This window comes from Ceratotherium simum, chromosome 11 (assembly GCF_057802395.1).
Source record: "Ceratotherium simum simum isolate JZ-2026a chromosome 11, ASM5780239v1, whole genome shotgun sequence".
NCBI classification, from domain to species: Eukaryota; Metazoa; Chordata; class Mammalia; order Perissodactyla; family Rhinocerotidae; genus Ceratotherium; species Ceratotherium simum.
The window spans coordinates 63,510,748-63,530,905 of record NC_141910.1 but is presented as its reverse complement, the minus strand read 5'-3'; the positions used below and the strand labels follow the sequence as shown (position 1 = coordinate 63,530,905).

Genomic DNA, 20,158 nt, shown 5'->3' with positions numbered 1-20,158 from the left:
GTGTAGTTATCAAGGAAGTGTTGGAGATTCAAAGTTGAATAAATTAGATTTTGCTTGTAGAAATTTACAGCAAACGTAGGAAGAAAACCTTAAAAAAACTGCTATATACTGTTGAAAGCAGTAGTGTCATTTAAAAATATATAAAACAGATAAAGTCTTGTATTTGAACTTAATTCACATTAAGTGAGTGCTCCTTTTGTGAATACATGACTCCCAAAATAGACTATACACTCCTAGAAGGCAGGCACTACATCTGAATGTCCACCACCCACCGAGCACAGTAGCCACCTGTACTAAAAGTTTAATGCCATGCCCTCTAAGAATGCAAAGGAGGCAAGAGATTCCTCTTAGCTGGAATGAGGGTACAATCAAAGCCAAAATTAACAGAACAAAGAGAATACTAAGAACAGAAAAGAGAAGGGAAGGAAGTATTGAGGTAGGTATAGGAAGAGGAGAATGGAATATGGCATAGTCTGGGGAGCACAAAATACATTCATTAGGCTGTGAGTCAGGATATGTGAAAAAGAAAATAGTCAAAATCAGCAAATCCATAGAGCTTATCCCAAAACTTCTCAATTAATTTTTGTTTCATATTACCCAAAATACCACCTCGATTTCTCTTCTTCAACAGCCCTCACAGCATCACGCAAAACAATGAATTTCATAAAACCCTGAGTTTGTACATTACCAATTTATCCCAACTACACTCTGGCTGATTTATTTCACATTCATAAAATCCTTGCGGATGATAAATATCACAGGCTCACATTACTACAGTAACTGAAAATAAATAAAAATGTGATGAATATTTCAGCTTCTTTCATTTAAAAAAGACCACACGATGAACAATACAAACAACCTAGCAACATTATTGTCATGCACAACAGGGCATTTACACATACACTTTGCCTTATAACAATTCTCAATCAGAAACCTTAATGCAGTCATCCATCTCCAAGTTGACTGCTATCAAGAATTGTATATGACTGCAGAACCAAGAAGAGGCCCTCCTTCTGTGGCTTGACAATATATTTAACTTTCCAAAATTTTTACTTAGAGACCACTCCCAAAAAAATACCTTCATTTGCTTAGATCCAAGGCCAAAAACTGAAAGCCTTAAGAGTAATAAATGTAGTCTGCCTTATGACAAATTGTTATCATGTAATAACTATTTAATGTGTAATAATTTCAAACCTATGGCCCCAAGTGAACCCCACTTACCCTCTTGAAATACTGCTAGGAAAAAAGAAATCAAATATTGACCTTTGTAACAAATCAAGATAAAGGAGTAGTCAGCAAAGGATTAAAATATAAAACACACTTCTTTTAAAAGGGGCAAGAAAAATAAAACAGAGAAAAGTAGGTGACAGACAAGAAAACAAAATAGAAGAGAAGAAAAAAGGCAGAGAAAAATGAAAAGAAAGAAACATAACAAATGTTCTTCTCCACTCAGGAAATGAGAATTACTTATCCAACGAGCCCACAGAGGGAGAGGTATCAATCAACAACAAAGCTCTAAGACTAGATGCTCTGGTTTTTACAAAGACATACACTACACATTCTTTGCCTTCAAGTATCTGACATTCTAACTGGAGATATAGGATCTATTCTTCAAAATAGGAAAAAAAAGTAATAAAATGTGATATATATATATATATATATAAGTAGTACCCAAAATGTGGCACACAGAATAACAATTTTACATAAAAAACAAAATCAAATTAAATAAACCAAAAAAAAAGGCCTTAAAAGAACAAAGAGCAAAACCTTGCTTAAATATAATGAAATATTTTGATTTAAGAAAATGTCTATAGGGCCGGCCCTGTGGCTTGGTGGTTAAGTGCGCGCGCTGCGATGCTGGCGGCCCGGGTTCGGATCCCGGGTGCGCATCGAGGCACCACTTCTCCGTTCATCCTGAGGCCGAGTCCCACATACAGCAGCTAGAAGGATGTGCAGCTACGACACACAACTATCCACGGGGGCTTTGGGGGGAAAAATAAAATAAATAAAATCTTTAAAAAAAAAAAAAAGAAAATGTCTATAATTTACAGCTCATACAATTACATTTAATTTTATAAAATGGAAAGACCTCTAACTTTGCATGTGGATCATTCAACTACATTCAAAATAAAACAAAGGTCTATTATCATTTCAGATTATTTATTGTATTTAGCATATTATTTCCCAATTTTTAAATTTTTTTAATTGACTAGACTTGAAACTGATTTTCAAATTTCTTAAGCATATACCAACTGACTCTTCAAAGCAGGAGTCACACAAATCAAAAGGAAGAAATTAATAGTATTACATTTACTCACTCCTATCATTTCCTGAATACCTATGATGTATTTAACACTCAAAAGAACTAGTGGCTCACTGAATACTCATTTCAACTCCCTTTTCTCCCTTCTTAAGAGAGAGTCTTAAAATAACTACAGAGAACTTCTAGAAATGAGAAATATAACAACTGAAACAAGAAACACAATGACTTGTTTAAAAAAGAGATGAGGCACAGAAGAATTATTAAAATAGAAAATATATCAGAAAAAATTAACCACAACACAGATTTTTTTTCTAAATAGGATCATATATATCATTAATTCATTGTATTTACAATAGATCTCAAAAGTGCTTCAAACTACTTTCTTCACTAAATATATATATATATTTTTTTTTTTTTAAAGATTTTATTTATTCATTTTTTTCCCCCCAAAGCCCCAGTAGATAGTTGTATGTCATAGGTTCACATCCTTCTAGTTGCTGTACGTGGGACTCGGCCTCGGGTTGGATGGAGAAGTGGTGCCTTGGGGCGTGCCTGGGATCCGAACCCGGGCCGCCAGCATCAGAGCGCGCGCACTTAACCGCTAAGCCACGGAGCCGGCCCATATATATTTATATAGAAAAAATTAAAATAATCTTTTTCTTCTCTTTTCCAACAAAAACAAATGGGAAAAAAGAGAGAATGAGAAAATTAAACGTGTCCAGGAGATTCCACATCTAGATAACAGACATTCCACAGAGAAAACAGAAGGGAGGAAACAACTGAAGGAGTAATTCAATGAGTTTTCCCAAAAGTGAGTATCCAAATTGAAGGGCCAACACTGCAGATATTAAAAAAAAAACTACTCCAAGACATAAAATGGTCAAATTTGAGAAGACTGGGGAAAAATAAAATAAAATCTTAGCTTCCAGAGAGAAAGGGGACAAAAAAATAGAAAAAAAAAGAAAAATGTGTTTTATACTACAGTGATATTAGAATTCTCAAGACCAACACTAGAAGCTAGAAGACAATGGAGCAATACCTTCAAAACTCTAAGGGAAAACTATTTCCAGCCTACAATTCTAGCCAGCCAAATTATCAATTAAGCATGAAGATGGAATAAAGCCATTTTCAGACATACAAGGCCTCAAAAAAAACACAGTTCCCATGTAGTCTTCCTCAGGACGTTACAGAAGTTCACCAAAACAGTGAAATAAACCAAAAAGAAAAATAAACTTGGGATTCAGGAAACAGGTGATGCAACAAAAGAGAACTATGAAAGCAATCCTCAGGAAGATGGTGAAGCGAAATTCCAAGAAAATAGCTACACAGCGGGTGCAAATCCGAACTGGAGCACGTCAGAAAGTTCTGAAAAATACTTCTTCAAGAAGATGAAGCTTACAGAATACTTAATGTACATGACGTACTAAAAGCAGATTTACACTAATGCGGGTGAGTTTAGGGTTAAATCTATAGTAAGTAATTATATTTAAAAACTTCACAAACTTTAAAAATGGGTTTATTAACCAGAAGAATAAATACATACAGGTAAGAAGTTACCACGTAGGGCTTACATAGCCCACAAAGCCCCTGTATGACTAGCACTCACCATTATGTCTTTGACATCAGCTGATGACTCTGCTCCTCAGTCTGCTTCAGCCAAACTGGCCTCCTTGCTATTTCTAGAAAATGACCAGTACACTCCCAACTCATTTTGCTTTGGCTGTTCCCTCTTCATAAAACACTCTCATCCCAGATATCGAAATAACTAATACCCTCACCTCATACAGGTCTTTGTGCAAATGTCACCTTCTCAATGGGGGTAACCTGGCTACCCTACTTAAAATTACAACCCACACCCTACTCTCCCACCCTGCCACTCTCTGTCCTCCATCCCCTGATCATTTTTTTCCTATAGCACTTATCAGTTCCTCAAATACTTTATGTTCATTGTTTGTTGTCTGTTACCCTCTCCGGAAGTAAGTTCCATAAGGAAGATAAATCACAAGCACCTGGAACAGTACATGGCACAGAGCAGGAAATGAATAAATGTTGAGTGAATGAATGAGTGAATAAATGAATGAATAAATAATTAACAATGGAAAAGCAATCATGCAATACTACAGAAGCTTCTTGTCTCACTCGTGAATAGCATCTACGTAACCATAATAATATTCATCCTATAAAATTATAATATAAACTAACACAAGAACAAGAGAAGGCTATGTATGTATGTATGGTGGCTTGGATAAGAAACCCAAATAAATACCCATCTTCCATAAAGGGACATCAATAGGTAATACGTAAAATGGGAAATCAAGAAGTAACAACATAAGCATTTTATTTATATGTAAGAAAACAGCCAAAGGAATCAACTAAAATAGCTTAAAGTGGTTATCTTTGGAAAGCAAGAAATTGGGTGGCCAAGTCAGTTTTTCAAACTATTTAACACTTGAAACTACGTGCAGATGTGACTCCTAAAAGGTAAATTATAAGGAAAAAAAAGACAAGTCACATGCTGGGAGAAGATACTCATCATGCATATAATCAACCCAGGATTAATACCCAGATCACATAAAGAATGTCAAGACCAAACACCCAATAAATGTAAGAAATGATATAAAAAAGCATTTCATAGATGAGGAAGCATGAATGGCCAATAACATGAAAAACTGCTCAACCTCATCAATAATCAGGGAGATGCAAATTAAAACCACAATGAGATATTCTTTTACACCTACCAGATCAGCAAATATTTAAAAGTCTAACATCATTAAGAGTGCTAATAAAGAATGTGAAACAACAGAAACTTGCATATACTACTGACGGGTCTGTAAATTGGTAGAACCACTCTGGAAAACATTTGATTTGCATTACCTAGTAAAGTTGAAGATGTACTTACCCGACTATTCAGCAATTCCACTCCTAGTTATATATCCTACAGAAATTCCTGGACAATGTGTCAGAGGAATGCACAATAATTTTTGTCAGAGTACTATTTTTATAACCAAAAAAACTGGAAACAAACCAAATTTTCACCTACAGGAGAATGAATAAATACGCTGCAATATACTCATAAAATGAAATATCCTAATAGTAGTTAAAAATGAGTGAACTAGAGAAACGTGCATCAAAAAGCAAGTCTCAAAACAAAACTTATGTGTCTTTTATGTGATTCCATTTATATAAAGTAAAACAGCAAAACTCAATATGAGTAAGTGGTAAAACTAGAAAGAAAGCAAGAGGACAATAAACACAAAATTCAGGACAGTGGTTATCTCTAGGGGACAGAGAGCATGGGATCAGGAAAGAGCACAAAGGGGACTTCAGTGAGTGGGGGTGGTGGTATGGTGTCGGTGTGTGTTCTTTTATACTATAAAAATTTCATAACAACAAAATTTTGTACCAAAAACAAGGACAGACCTAAGACTGAATAGAATAGAAAACTTGCATACATTTTCAATCAAAAAGATTTAAGTACACCGAGGGTCAGCGAGTTTAAGGACTTGCCAACAGGCACAGACAGAGTAAGAGTCAAAATTCAGAACTCAAGCTAGGTTTGTCTAACTCACAATTTGATATCCTTCCCATTTAGAGAACCAAAAAGGTAGCTTGGCTAACTTATAAAACATGTGTAAATTTCATTCTCAAATAACAAAATTAAAGGGGAGAAATCACTGGGAGTAGAAGATGCTCAAAGTTCCAAGTAACCCTCAATGTAGATGGCAAATACCTGGAGAAGTGGCATACATGAAGAATGGGATATAGCTGTAGAAAGCAACTGTGCAGAAATCTATGCAACTCTAACTTGCAAAAAAGGAAAGTAACTACCACCGAGGCCCCTCTATGCAAGGGCACTTTATATGGAATATTTTATGAGTTCTCTCAACAATGCTAGAAGTTAGGTATCATACTCAATTTACAGATGAGAAAAATAAGATTCAGAGAGTTAAGAGAGAAGAAATTCTTCAATGAATATTCCCAGTGCCCCATCTGGCTCAGGGAAGTTCAGTCAGCCAGACAGATGAGCAGGAATACACAGAAGATGACTACAGTGATATCACAGGTATTTAAGATAACTATGCACAAGAGGAGGAAATGAAGAAGCCAAAATAAAAATCAGAAAGGACAATTTCTTCTCTCTGAAACTGTGGGAAGATTTCTACATTCACCTAATACTCCACTAAATATGAGAACGAATGGATGCTTACCTGTGACCAGGATGGTAAATAGCTGTGTTGATTCCATGAGGATAATGACTACTGAAGCTGAAACAGTGACTCTCTTGATAGCTCTGATTTGTTCCAACACTAAATTTAAGAAGGTAAATAAGAAATAAATACTATTAAACGAAAGTGAGATGCCACTAAATACCCACTAAAATGTCTATAATTAAAAAGACAAACACCACCAAATATTGCTGAGGATGGGGGCTGACCCAGTGGCGCAAGCTGTTAAGTGGGTGCACTTCACTTCGGCAGCCCAGTGTCTGCAGGTTCGGATGCTGGGAGCGCACCAAATGTATTGCTGAGGATGTAAAACAACCAGAACTCTGATGCATTATTAGAAGGAATCTGAATGATATAACCACTTTGGAAAAAGGTCTGGCAGTTTCTTATAAAAATAAACTATATCTACCTATGACTCAGCAATTCCACTCAAAGATACTGACCCAAGAGAAATGAAAATGTATATCCATAAAGACTTGTACAAGAATGGTCATAGCAACTTTATTCACAGTACCCCAAAACTGGAGACTTCGAGGTCCATCAATAGAAGAATGGATAGACAAATCATGAGTGTTATGGACTGAAGGTTTGTGATCCCCATGGATTGAATGTTTGTTGGCCCCCCCCAAATTCATGTTAAAACCCTAATGCCAATGTGATGGTATTTGGAGGTGGCGTCTTTGGGAGATATTAGGTCATAAGGATGGAGCCCTCATGAATGGGATTAGTGCCCTTATAAGAAAAGGCCAAAGAGCTGGCTAGCTCTCTTTCCAACATGTAAGGATATAAGAAGTTGGCAGTGTGCAACCCAGAAGAGGGCTCTCACCAGAACCTGACCACGCTGGCACCCTAATCTCCAACTTCCAGCTTCCAGAACTGTGAGAAACAAATTTCTGTTGTTGATAAACCCCTTAGTTTATTATAGTTGTTATAGCAACCCAAAGTAAGACACATGAGATATTCATATAATGCAGTATTAATCAGCAATAAAAAGGAATAAATTACTAATCCATGTAAAAATATGGATGAATCTCAAAATATGCTGAATGAAATAAGACTTAGACAGAAGAGCACATACTATATGAGTCCATTAATGTCAATTACTAGAACAGGTAAAACTAATCTGTGATGGAAAAAAAATGATAGTAGTTGCTCTGGGGGTGAGTGTGGACAGAGATTTACTGGGAAGAGGCATGAGGGAACTTTCTAGAATGATGGTCATGTTCTGTATCCTGATAAGGGTTTGAATTGCACAAGTGTATGTAATTGTCATAACTCACTGGCTAATATACTTAAGACCTGTGCATTTCGTTGTATGCAAATTTTATCTCAAAAGAAAGAAAACTATAATCAAATAACGAATTTTACTTAATGATATGCATGCTAAAGTATTTAAGTACTGACACAAATATATTAAAAATAAGATTGATTAATGGCTGGATAAAGGAAAGAACAGAAATGTGATATAGCAATTATAGTAAAAAGTTAATTATAGAATTTAAGTGGAGGTATATGAGTGTTCACTATACAATTCTTTCAACCTTCCTAACATATTTGCAATTTTTCACAATAAAATGCTGAAATAAAAAAAAGAAACACCAAAATCTGACACTAATCCAGAGAAATAAACATTATTTCAAATAGGACTTCCCAAATAAAGTATATTCTTACCTTACAAGGTAACTTCTAAGTTCTCCTCGGTAATTGATAACCAAGAGTTCTGCAGACCACTGCGCACTTGCTTTATACTCTAAAAATATCAACCCAGCAATGGCACAGCTCAAATCACCTGCTAAACTAGACGCCTGTAGAAGAGGGAGAGATTAAGTTACTAAAAAGATACTAGATAGAAGTTATTGTAGGTATAGGTAACTGGAGGATGTCCGAGACGCTGGCCTTGCCAGGTGCACTTTAAATAAAATAGCTCTGGAATTGATCTGTATCCTGAAGAATCAGGCAAGCCATGATTAGCTCTTCCGAATGCAGCTACTAGAAAATTTTAAATTACACACGTGATCGCATATATAGCTCACATATCTATTAGACAGTGCCAGTCGAGAAAACAGTAATCTAAACCTCTTTAGTTTGGTTCTCCAGGACTTCCATAATATGAGCTCAATGCACTTTTTCAAGTTTCTCCACTCGTTATCTCTGAACAAAAATTATTCTCTACATCATTGGTTCTCATCCCTAGCTTCTCATCAGAATCAGCTGAAAAACTTGAAACAATATTAATGCCCAGGGCCCACTCAGATCAATTAAGTCAGACTCTCTGTGGGTGGAGCCTGGGCAATCCAGTAATTCGTTTTGTTTTTGTTTTTCTTTTCTTTATAAAGCTTCTCGGGTGACTCTAAGATGCAGCCAGAACCAGTGCTCTACCTACTCCCATATCTTGTTCACTTGAGGAAGGAGGATGCGAAGTAAAAATCAGTGGATTTCTAAAAGAGACACTAACTGGATTGCCGCTGGAAAAGTCATTTTACTCCCTCCCTCTCAATTACAGTTCTCTAAACCATAAAGTGAGTCTACCCGAAAATCTACCCAATCTACTCAAAGGGTGTGGTGAATATTAAATAAGAATATATATCAGTCATTAATAAATTATAAAGCACTGCACAAATACAAGTTATTACTACCATTCATTTTTTTCTCCACTCTCTCTTTTAATTTCTAACCCCTTCAGGGTAACAAATTCTAACTGCTCTTGAAGCTGCTCCTCTTGTGACAGCCCCACTGACTTCTTTCCCTCACTGGAACTTTATAACAGCTTTCTATACCTCTATTTAGTACTTACTTACTACCATGTTTTAATAATGGTGGATTAACATCTGGATAGTGCACCATAAAATACAAAGAATAACTATTTCACATACAGATCTCTAGATTCTGAGCATCTTAAGTTCACAACTTATTATTCTGATTTATATTTATATTTCCTCGCTCGTCACATTCATTCATTCAGGTACCTATACATGAAAGGCATTCAAAAAACTACATTATCAGTTTAAGTATGCACATACCGGGGTAATAACAAAGAGTTCACTTCCCATGAGATCAAACACCCTCACAGTTCCTGTGCTTTCAGCATAGGCCAGCAGGGTACAATCATAACTCCACGCGACACGCCTCCACTGGGGTTTTGGGTCTTTTGGAACTAGAATGAAAAGAAGTGCTTTTAAAAATACATTATAAAATAGTTAACACTTATCGTTACTGCAACTAAAGTACATATTCAACTATATTACATCATCTCCTAAGGACCTCTAATGCTTTAGTTCAATAGAAAAGAACGGTTCCTAGAAACCCATTTCAAGTAAGAGGGGGAAACACAAACCATAGCAAGCTCTGACCCACTTACTTGAGAAGCAAAGCCCACTGACACCAGTGGTCTGTTGAATGCTAAGCATGTCCTAGGCTCTTAAAGGCTGGGTAATAATATACTTCACAATACTTATGAAATTAAGAGAGATCAAAGGCACAGAGAATGGGTAGAAAATAATTCTAATCCAATGAGTTGAGCTCTTCTATAAGCAAAAAAACGAAGATTTCCACTGAGGTCTTTTAAACATAGCAAATATAGATGCCAAGGAAATACAAAGGAGGATTATACTGACACAGTATTAGAAAGAGAAACCCATATATATATACACATATATATACACACACACATACATATGTATATTATATAAATATATTAGGCAAGTGAATCAAGAACTGTTCTTAGTCAATCACACAATTGTAAGATGTTAATAATCAACACCTTAATAATCCAAAACTCAGGCCAGCCCCGTGGCCAAGTGGTTCAAGTTCCACATGCTCCACTTTGGAGGCCCGGGTTCAACGGTTCACATCCTGGGCGCGGACCTACTCCACTCATCAGCCACACTGTGGCGGCGTCCCATAGACGCCAAATATAGAGGAAAGACTGCCAAAATAGAGGAAGACTGCCAACGGATGTTAGCACAGGGCCGATCTTCCTCAACAGAGGGAAAAAAAAACAATAATCCAAACCTGTATTTTTTTCTGTTCTGAATTTTTTCAGTACAAAAATAGAGAGAAAGACTAACAGTTGCAAAAGAAAAAGGGACTGTGAAACTCTAAACTGTGTCAGGTTTGCTGGAGGTTTTTGATATTTTGTTTGCTTCAGTTTCCCCTTATTAGAATCCCAGAACTGAAGAGACAGGTAGGACCAGTGCCTCCCCTTGACCAATAAGAATTCCAAACAGGTAGGGGACTTCAGATGACACTGTGAGTCACGAGCAGAACAAAGCCCAGAGCCTAAGTGTCCTGCCTCCCACACAGCGCGTGACGCCTTACAGCACACTGCCTCTCAGTTACAGCTTGGACTTAGCCTCAGGACTGCCTCAGAACGTTTCTGAAATGTATCGCCTTCTCTCTATTGCTCTGCTATATCCCAGCTCAGCCTTCATCATCTCTTGCTTAGATGCTCGAACAGCAGCCTCCTAACTAGTCTTCCTTCCTACCTTCAGTCTCTTCCCTTCTAAGCCTTCCTCAATACTGTTCGAAGATATCTTCCTAAAATAGAAAAAAAAAACAGATCACATCCTTCTGCTGCTTTAAAATCCCTGATGGTTCTCCATTTCCAACAACATCAAGTCTAAACTCCTCCATGCACATGAAAGGCCCTTCACAAATGGCCCCATCATAGCTTTTCAGTTTCACCTCCCATCACTTCCTCCATCACACATCTAATAACCCACCAATAACATAACCACCTGGCAAATAAGCAAACCATGCACACTCGAGTCTCTGTGTCCTTCATACACATTGCTGCCTCCACCTAGAATGTTCATCTCCAATATTAGAGAGGGTTCTTGTTTGTTACCACAACCTGTGGTAACAAACTGTTACCTTCTCCTTCCTTGACATTCTTCAAAACTGACTGCTCTCCTACCTGTGCCCCCAAATATGCTGTTGAAAGTCTTTCAGAGCATTTATCACATCATATTATGTTGTTTACATAACTATATCCCCCACAAGTCTCCAAGCTCCTTGTAATCAGAGACAATGTCTTACTCAACATTGCCATCCCAGGACCTGAAACAGAAAGAGATTAATGTTTCACTAATGAGTGAAGCCTAAATTTCTCAGGAAAATCTATATTAACAGGGCAAGGTAATGGGAAGGGTTTACCATCCCTCAAGGACTACCAAACAATTAAACATGAATTATATAACTTCTCTCCACCTAAAAGAGGTACTGTAAAATTCAGACTTCCCTCTTCTCTCTGTAATATGTGTAATATATGTTCTGTATATGGGGAAAGTATACCAGATGTCAATCAATTTCATCATTTTGACTATTACCAACAGGTAAAAAGAATGCAAAAAAAATCCAAGAGAGGCTCTTGACCATAGGAGGGTCTAGTGGATTTTATTAAAGCCTAACAAGAAACCGTATATACTCTGGAAAAGCAATTTTTACAAAATGGGAATAGGGCCAGCCTGGTGGGATAGCAGTTAAGTTTGCTCGTTCCGCCCAAGGTTCGTGAGTTCAGATCCCAGGGGTAGACCGACGCACAGCTTGTCAAGCCATGCTGTGGCAGCAACCCATATAAAATAAAGGAGGATGGGCACGGATGCTAGCCCAGGGCCAATCTTCCTCAGCAAAAAAGAGGAGGATTGGCAATAGATGTTAGCTCAGGGCTGATCTTCCTTACCAAAAAAAAAAAAAGGGAATAAAATAAAGAAAAAGATCAGTTCTCTGTCTTCAGATAGCCAAAAAAAGAAAAAGTCAAACTTGGAAGTAAACATAGGCACAAAAAAATAACACAGGACCCACATATACACAGATGCTACATAAACACCAGCAAGAGGACAAACAACTTAATGTCCTGGAAAATATTCATGTGCTACAGAAACACAGCAACATTTTCCATTATTACCGTTTTAGCAGTGATAACAGGATTTTCCTCTTATTTCATGTTGATAGGATAAATAGATTTATGCACTACACTCTGTATCTGTCTGAAATAAGCTCTATCTGAAAGGGATTTGTTTTTACTATTACTTCTAGTTATAACCAGTAGCTCCGGAAAACTCAGCATGTGTTTTGACCCAGATAAAGATATGTTTTCATTACAAGATAAGATTTCACATAACAATGTGCAAATAAAGACTTTATCACTGGATTTTTCCAGCTGCCTGTGTGGTTTTGAAGAGGAAGGAACAGTACAGATTTCTACAGAGCAAGTGTAAATGGAGCTGTCTGAAAAGAATTCAAACAGGCTGGTGGTCAAGTTAACCAGCAACCTGACAACTGCCGCGGTCACGGTGAAATGATTTACACCTGCACACCTTGACCAACTGCAGCCCCTTCAACCTGTCCAGCTGCCAAGCTCTTTTCCACCTCAGAGCTTTTGTCAATGCTGTTTTCTTTGCCTGGAACCCTTTCCCTGAACACTTCCCTGGCTCCTTTTCATCTTTCAGATCTCAATTTAAATATCTCTTCCTTAGGATGCATTCTCTGATCATCCTAAGTAGCCTCAAGGCCCCATTATTCTCCACCATTCCAATGATTTCATTTCCTTCACAGCTCTTATCCCACATAATAATTATACATTTGTTTATCTACTTTTTATAATTTTATTTATTTATTTATTTTTCCCCCAAAGCCCCAGTAGATAGTTGTATGTCATAGTTGCACATTCTTCTAGTTGCTGTATGTGGGACGTGGCCTCAGCATGGCCAGGGAAGCAGTGCATCTGTGCACGCCCGGGATCAGAACCCGGGCCGCCTGCATCGGAGCACACGCACTTAACCGCTAAGCCACAGGGCCAGCCCTGTTTATCTACTTTTTATTCTCTGCCTTATTCATTAAACTGTAAGTTCCAAATGTCAGGTACTGTGTCCATGTTGTTCATAACTTTATCACTAATGCCCAGTACTCTGGTGATACATAACAGGCACTCAAATGTCAAAGGAATACACTTTAATCCAGTGCTCATTTACCCAAATTAGAAATGGAAATGGGAAAAGATCTACAAATTAAGGAAAACTAGGTTTTATTCTCAGCTTCCATAAAACAACTGGGTGTGACCTTAGGGAGACTGCCAAGGTGTAGTTTCTCCATTTACAAAATGAAGGGTTCAATGAACAATCTCTCATATACATTCTTTCACTTTTAAATCAAGAACCAGTGAGCAAGAGCAAACTAGCAGAGCTAGAGAGACATGCAGAGAAGCTAAATATTTAAATGTTTGAAATAATAACGTCAGTAGAAGACATGAGAAAAATTTTACAATCCTAGAATAAGAACGGTCTAAGCATGATAAGAAGCCCTGAAGTTATAAAGGGAAAAAAATGACAAATGCAGTTACCAAAAAAAAAAAGTTCCATGGGAAAAAAGACACTGTAACAAATTTAAAAGACAAATCAGTTGGGTAAAAATATTTGCAACATATACGACAAAGGGTTAACATTCATACCAAGAAGACCAAGAAGAAAAAATCCAAGTACTCTAAGAAGAATATAGGCAAAAGGATATGATCTAACAAGTCACAAAAAAATAAAAATACCCACTTAACATATGTTCTACCTAATAACTAAAGATATGCAAATTGAAAATGAGATGCTTTTCTCCCTTTGTCTGTCAACCTGATGAATATTTTTAAAATAGGTAACATACGGTGCTGACAATGGAGAAAAGAAAAGGCTTCAATCACACCCTTTTCATGGTTGTATAAATAGGTAAAATTTTCTGGAAGGAAATATAGCAGTAGCTATCACATTTAAATACTACACCCAAAGACAAACAGGATGTCTTTTTCAGTACTGTTAGAGGGAGAAGGGGACAGAGCTGGCTAAGAGAAAGGAAGAAACCAAGCCACGGTAAACAACCTAAATTTCTATCAAGAGGGGGCACAGATAAATAAAATGTGGTTCACATTCTTACGATGGAATACTGTGGCCACATTTACAAGATTGCAATGCATCTGTACACAATGAAGGGAAAGCCTTCATCAATACAGTTAAGTGTGGGAGCAAGGTAGAGAACAAACTCTATAGGATGATCTCGTTTCGTTCAAGAAAAAAACTCAATCCATGTATATATAGGTTCATATAAGCACAGAAGGTTTTATATTAAATCATCAATATAAGTTCTAAGAGAAAAGACAGACTTTTTTTTTTTACTTTTTCTACTTCTGTATTGTTTGAATTTGTACTGCTTTTGTAATTTAAAAAAAAAAAAAAACAGTATTTAACTACTGTCAGACTAGGCCTCCCACCATAAAAGAAAAATATGTCAAAGAACTGATTTCAGATGTTATTCTACAGGCAGTACAAGATTGTGATCACTGGGAGAAGGGAAACAAATGAGGGGAGCCCCAGGACCACCCCTGCTTTCTGCCAGTAAACACTTTCTGGACCTCGATGCATGAAGGACGCCCAACAGGACATGGAAGTCTCACTGAACTGAGGAGGTCAAGACTGGAGTTTGAGCTGAGCTGACTAGAACTTGCAAGGCAGCATTCCAGAGAGAAGTGAAGCTGAAAAGAAGCTTTAAAAGTCTGCAGAGAGGGGGCCGGCCCAGTGGCACAAGCGGTTACGTGCGCGCGTTCCGCTGCAGCAGCCCGGGGTTTGCCGGTTCAGATCCCGGGCCCGCACCGACGCACAGCTTGTCGAGCCATGCTGTGGCGGCATCTCATATAAAGTAGAGGAAGATGGGCATGGATGTTAGCTCAGGGCCAGTCTTCCTCAGAAAAAAGAGTTGGATTGGCATCAGATGTGAGCTCAGGGCTGATCTTCCTCACAAAAAAAATAATAAAAATTAAAATTAAAAAAAAAGTCTGCAGAGAGGAAGCCTTGGGTCTTTGGCCAAACGCAAAGCTGCAGACACACAGAGAGATTCTACAAGGCCAAGGAAAAGATAAGTATCAGGGAAAAACCACCACCAGAGCTTGGAGAGGATCTGGAAATGTTTGAATTCCACCCAGTCATAGTGGAGAGACTTCACTGAACACTCTGAGCATTAAGAGATCTCAGAAAGGCCTCACCTTAAAGGAGGACTAATCTAACCCTAAAGTAAAAGCTATTTTAAACCGTATCTTACAATCCTTAAAAATTAATAGAATACTGTATGTCAATTATACTTCAACTAAAAAAAAAAAATAAGCCTTAAAAAATTAAGCTGGGCCGGCCCCGTGGCTTAGCAGTTAAGTGCACGCGCTCCGCTACTGGCGGCCCGGATTCGGATCCCCAGCGCGCACCAACACACCACTTCTCCGGCCATGCTGAGGCCTCGTCCCACATACAGCAACTAGAAGGATGTGCAGCTATGACATACAACTATCTACTGGGGCTTTAGGGGGAAAAATAAATAAATAAAGTTTAAAAAAAAAAAAATTAAGCTGATCCACAAAGAAATTAACTTACCCCCAGAACAAAACTCAGTACAACTAGAGAGAAAACCAGTAAGGATATAAAAATTTGAACAGCTCTGACACTTAACTCAATGTAATTCACATTTATAAAACACTATACCCAATAACTGCACCATACCCAAGAATCAAATTCTTTTACATTCTTTTAATTAAATTACTTTAAAAGAATTCTTTTAAAAGAATTTGATTCATGAAGACAGACCATACACTGGGCCATAAATCAAGCCTCGATAAATTTAAAAGGTTAAAATCATGCTGTACATATTCTTTGACCACAACAGAATTAAATTAGATACCAGTAACAAAAAGATGCTTATATTAGAACAGGCTTAAATGCCCATAGAAAAAAAGAAAAAAGGTTTAAAGTCAATGATCTAAACTTCCATCTTCCATCAAGAAAAATAAGAGCAAATTAAACCTAGTAGGAAATAATAAAGATAAAAGCAAAAATCAAAGAAAACAAACAATAGAAAGAGAAATCAAAATGTGAAGTTTTTTTACTGAAGAATAAATTAATAAAGTGATAAAACTCTGGCCCGACTGATCAAGAGAAAAGAGAGAGAACACAAATTACCAACATCAAGAATCAGAGAGGACATCAGTACGGATCTGACAGACAGTAATAAGGGAATACTGAAGACACAATAATATTATAAACAACTTTAAGCCAATATACTCTACACTTCACAGGAAAATTCCATGAAAAACTAAAACTGAAACAAGAGGAAACTGAAAATTTAAAAGGCTTTATATCTATTTTTAAAAATTTAGTTAGGAATTAAAAACCTATTCACAAAGAAAACTCCAAGTTTCACCAATGAATTCTATCAAACATTCAAGGAAGAAATAATTCCAATTCTACACAGACTCTTGCAGAAAACAAAAAGGGAAGGAACACTTGCCAACTCATATTTTGAGACCAGCACTACTCCAACACCAAACCAGAAATACATTACCAAAAAAAATCTACAAACCAATATCCTCGTGAACATAGATGCAATAATCTGCTGCCTATGTTATACACAATTATCAGCACAAAGCCCTAATGATGGTTCTACCTTGCTTGTAGAATCAAGTACAACACTGAGTTGCTTACTGCTCAGAGATCAAATTTATAGGCACTTTCTGGATGATCTGGGTAATTGGGAGACCTATGTCCTAACATCTAGTATGTTATCCAGTAAAGAAGATCAAAAAAGAAAAAGTTCTTCTTAAATGTCAACCTAAAAGACTTAAAAACCTATCTTTAAGTGAAGAAAGCATATTATAAAACATTTTACTTTCATGGAACATACCTATAATAGTTAACAGGTACTTACAGAAAAATGTCTGAAAGAACAGATAATAAAATGTTAATAGCACTTATTTCTGGACGGTTTGTTTATTTACTTTATTTATTTATTCACTCATTCATTCATTCATTTATTGTGAGGAAGATCAGCCCTGAGCTAACATCCATGCTAATCCTCCTCTTTTTGCTGAGGAAGACTGGCTCTGAGCTAACATCTATTGCCAATCCTCCTCCTTTTTTTTCCCCCAAAGCCCCAGTAGATAGTTGTATGTCATAGTTGCACATCCTTCTAGTTGCTGTATGTGGGACACGGCCTCAGCATGGCCGGAGAGGCGGTGCGTCGGTGCGCGCCCGGGATCCGAACCTGGGCCACCAGTAGCGGAGCGCGCGCACTTAACCGCTAAGCCACGGGGCCGGCCCGGTGTATTTATTTTCACTTTCTACTTTTTGCTCATTATTAGTTTCTCAAGTTTTTACTAAGAATGTATATTATTTTTTCAACCACAAAAAATTTTTTTTCTCTAAAAATACAGAGGGAAACATAGTTATCAAATAATCTGAGGCTCTTGAATCACAGTTCTAGAATAAAATATCATTTCAAAATCTAGGTGCTTCAAATAGTCTATGCTTCCCAACCTTTTTCATGTCAAGACACACATGGAAAATCATGTTTGTATGGCACCTAAGGGTAAACTGATGAAGCTGCAGGAAACCAGAGGCAACCAGTCTCAGCTTGGGCTGTCATAGGGCCCACTGGGCCACTGAAGGGCTGATGGGATCTCAGCACACCTACCACAGGGAAGCAGCTACTTAGCATTAGGAAGGAAGCTCTAGTTTATAGTATCTCAAAGTCAGAAATAAGAGAAAAATCTGCTGCTTAACATAGTACAGCTCTAAAAAAGTCTAATTCCATGTGTTATTTTTAGGTCACCATTTAAGATAGAAAGAGAAGACTGATTTACTATTTATAGCCTGGCAAAAGAGCCAAAACAAGTTTAATCCACATTTAAAACATCCTCAAATGGCATATATTTTATAAAACAATAACTGAAAAATATCAAAGTGGAACCAAATAGCTCCTATTTCAGTTTGCAGACTCTGCAATATGTAGTTTCAAAAATGCATTAACAACAATCTGGCTCCTTTTCTCCAGGCATACACATGACGTATCATTTGGCATATGAGAGTTATTCCCATAAAGATGAGTCAGATAATAAGCAAATGATCATTACCTCACATTATCTGAAATGGAAAGAAGCCATTAACGCAGCATTAAGGTCATAAATTCACACATTCAGAAGCCAACAAAATAAAACATTAGTTCTCAAAGCACTATTATCTCATCTATGCTGCCACATTAACTATACACACTAAAAACTCTAACAAATATTATACTTTGTGTGAAATACAGAAGCGGTAAGTGTCCCATTTTCATGTTAACTTGTAGATTTCTCAGCTTACTTACTGGTTAAGAGCAGGTGTCTAATGTCAAAGCTCAAAAAGACCCTGTATGTCTGAATCGCTCTAGCATTCTGAGCACGCTTCCCAGAAGCCCACTCCAGGCTCTCCAAGCCCTCACCCAATAAAGGGCAACACTGGGAAAACGGTAGTTGAACATCCCCGAATTATTCTTCTGGGAACTTCTTGATCTTTTTCCATTATTTAAGCCAGGTCTGGTCTACTTTAATAAACATTGGTGAGGAAACTATAGAAAGTAAATTCAGAAAATGCTAGAGTCCCAAGCTTTAGAAATTCACAAACACTACTCTTTTCTATTATTCTCAAAAGGACACCAAGCAAACAGGGCTTCTTATCTACTCTTACTGTTCCATTTGTGGTATGTATACACATTTGTGTACACTACGAATAAAAAATATGAATATCATGACAATTAGCCATAAATTTATATATAAGTATAATATATACAAAATATTATATATAATAAGTATATATACACTCATGAATTTCTAAAATTAACTTACAGGAAATAGGCAAATATACTTTGTTCACACATTCATTCACAAAAATCATTTTAATAGTTCCCAAGCGCCATTACCCACTCAACAGGGTCAAAAATTGTGTTCCTACTACGTGTCAGACACCATGCTAGGCACTAGGAATAAAAAAAAAGTTGAGTAAGACAGGAGCCCTGCCTTCAAAAAAGTTACAATCTAACTGGGAATCAGACAAGCAAACCAACAATTAAAAAGGAAAGTACGGGCCTGCCCGGTGGCGCAAGCGGTTAAGAGCGCACCCTCCGCTGCGGCGGCCCGGGGTTCGCAGGTTCGGATCCCGGGCGCACACTGACGCACTGCTTGTCAAGCCATGCTGTGGCGGTGTCCCATATAGAGTGGAGGAAGATGGGCATGGATGTTAGCCCAGGGCCAGTCTTCCTCAGCAAAAAAAGAGGAGGACTGGCAGATGTTAGCACAGGGCTGATCTCCTCAAAAATAAATAAATAAATAAAAATAAAAAATAAATAAATAAAAAAATAAAAAGAAAGTAAATTAGGCCAAGTGTGGTGATACAGGTACAAACAAGTCCTAGGGAAACATTACGACAGAAACACAAATGATGGAGAAGAGGGCAGGGAAGAAAGGTTTCCCAAAAAAGCTGATGCTTGAACTTAAATATGCAGGACTGATTAATTAACTATAAAGGTGGGAGCTTCCAGGCAAAAGGAATATCTGTACCAAAGCATGAAAAGCACGACGGGGTTGGAAAACTGCAAGCTGCTTTGTAGTAGACAGGACATACGGGAGGGGGCTCCTACAGGACAGACAGGCAGACAGTGAAAGGCTTACGTCCTGAATTAGAGAATATGAACTGTACTCTAAGGTCAATGGCAAACAATGGAAAGATTATAGGCGGAATAACAGTACTACTACTACTAGTAGTAATAATAATAATAGCTTAATGTTACCTAAATACTTAGTATGTGTCAGACATTATGCTAAAAGCTTTACACATATTAG

At 37.3% G+C, this 20,158-nt stretch overlaps 1 protein-coding gene across 2 annotated transcripts in view; it reads right to left on the bottom strand.

Annotated features, from left to right (window-relative positions):
* Positions 1 to 20,158, bottom strand: part of NBAS (NBAS subunit of NRZ tethering complex) — a 331,461-nt gene that overhangs the window by 297,549 nt on the left and 13,754 nt on the right. For both annotated transcript variants that reach the window (XM_087437126.1, XM_087437127.1), the window contains exons 7-9: positions 9,510 to 9,643; positions 8,161 to 8,294; positions 6,472 to 6,570 (exon numbers count right to left, since the gene is read on the bottom strand). In XM_087437126.1, the coding sequence (XP_087293252.1) occupies positions 6,472 to 6,570; positions 8,161 to 8,294; positions 9,510 to 9,643 (367 nt within the window). The remainder of the gene's footprint in view (positions 1 to 6,471; positions 6,571 to 8,160; positions 8,295 to 9,509; positions 9,644 to 20,158) is intronic.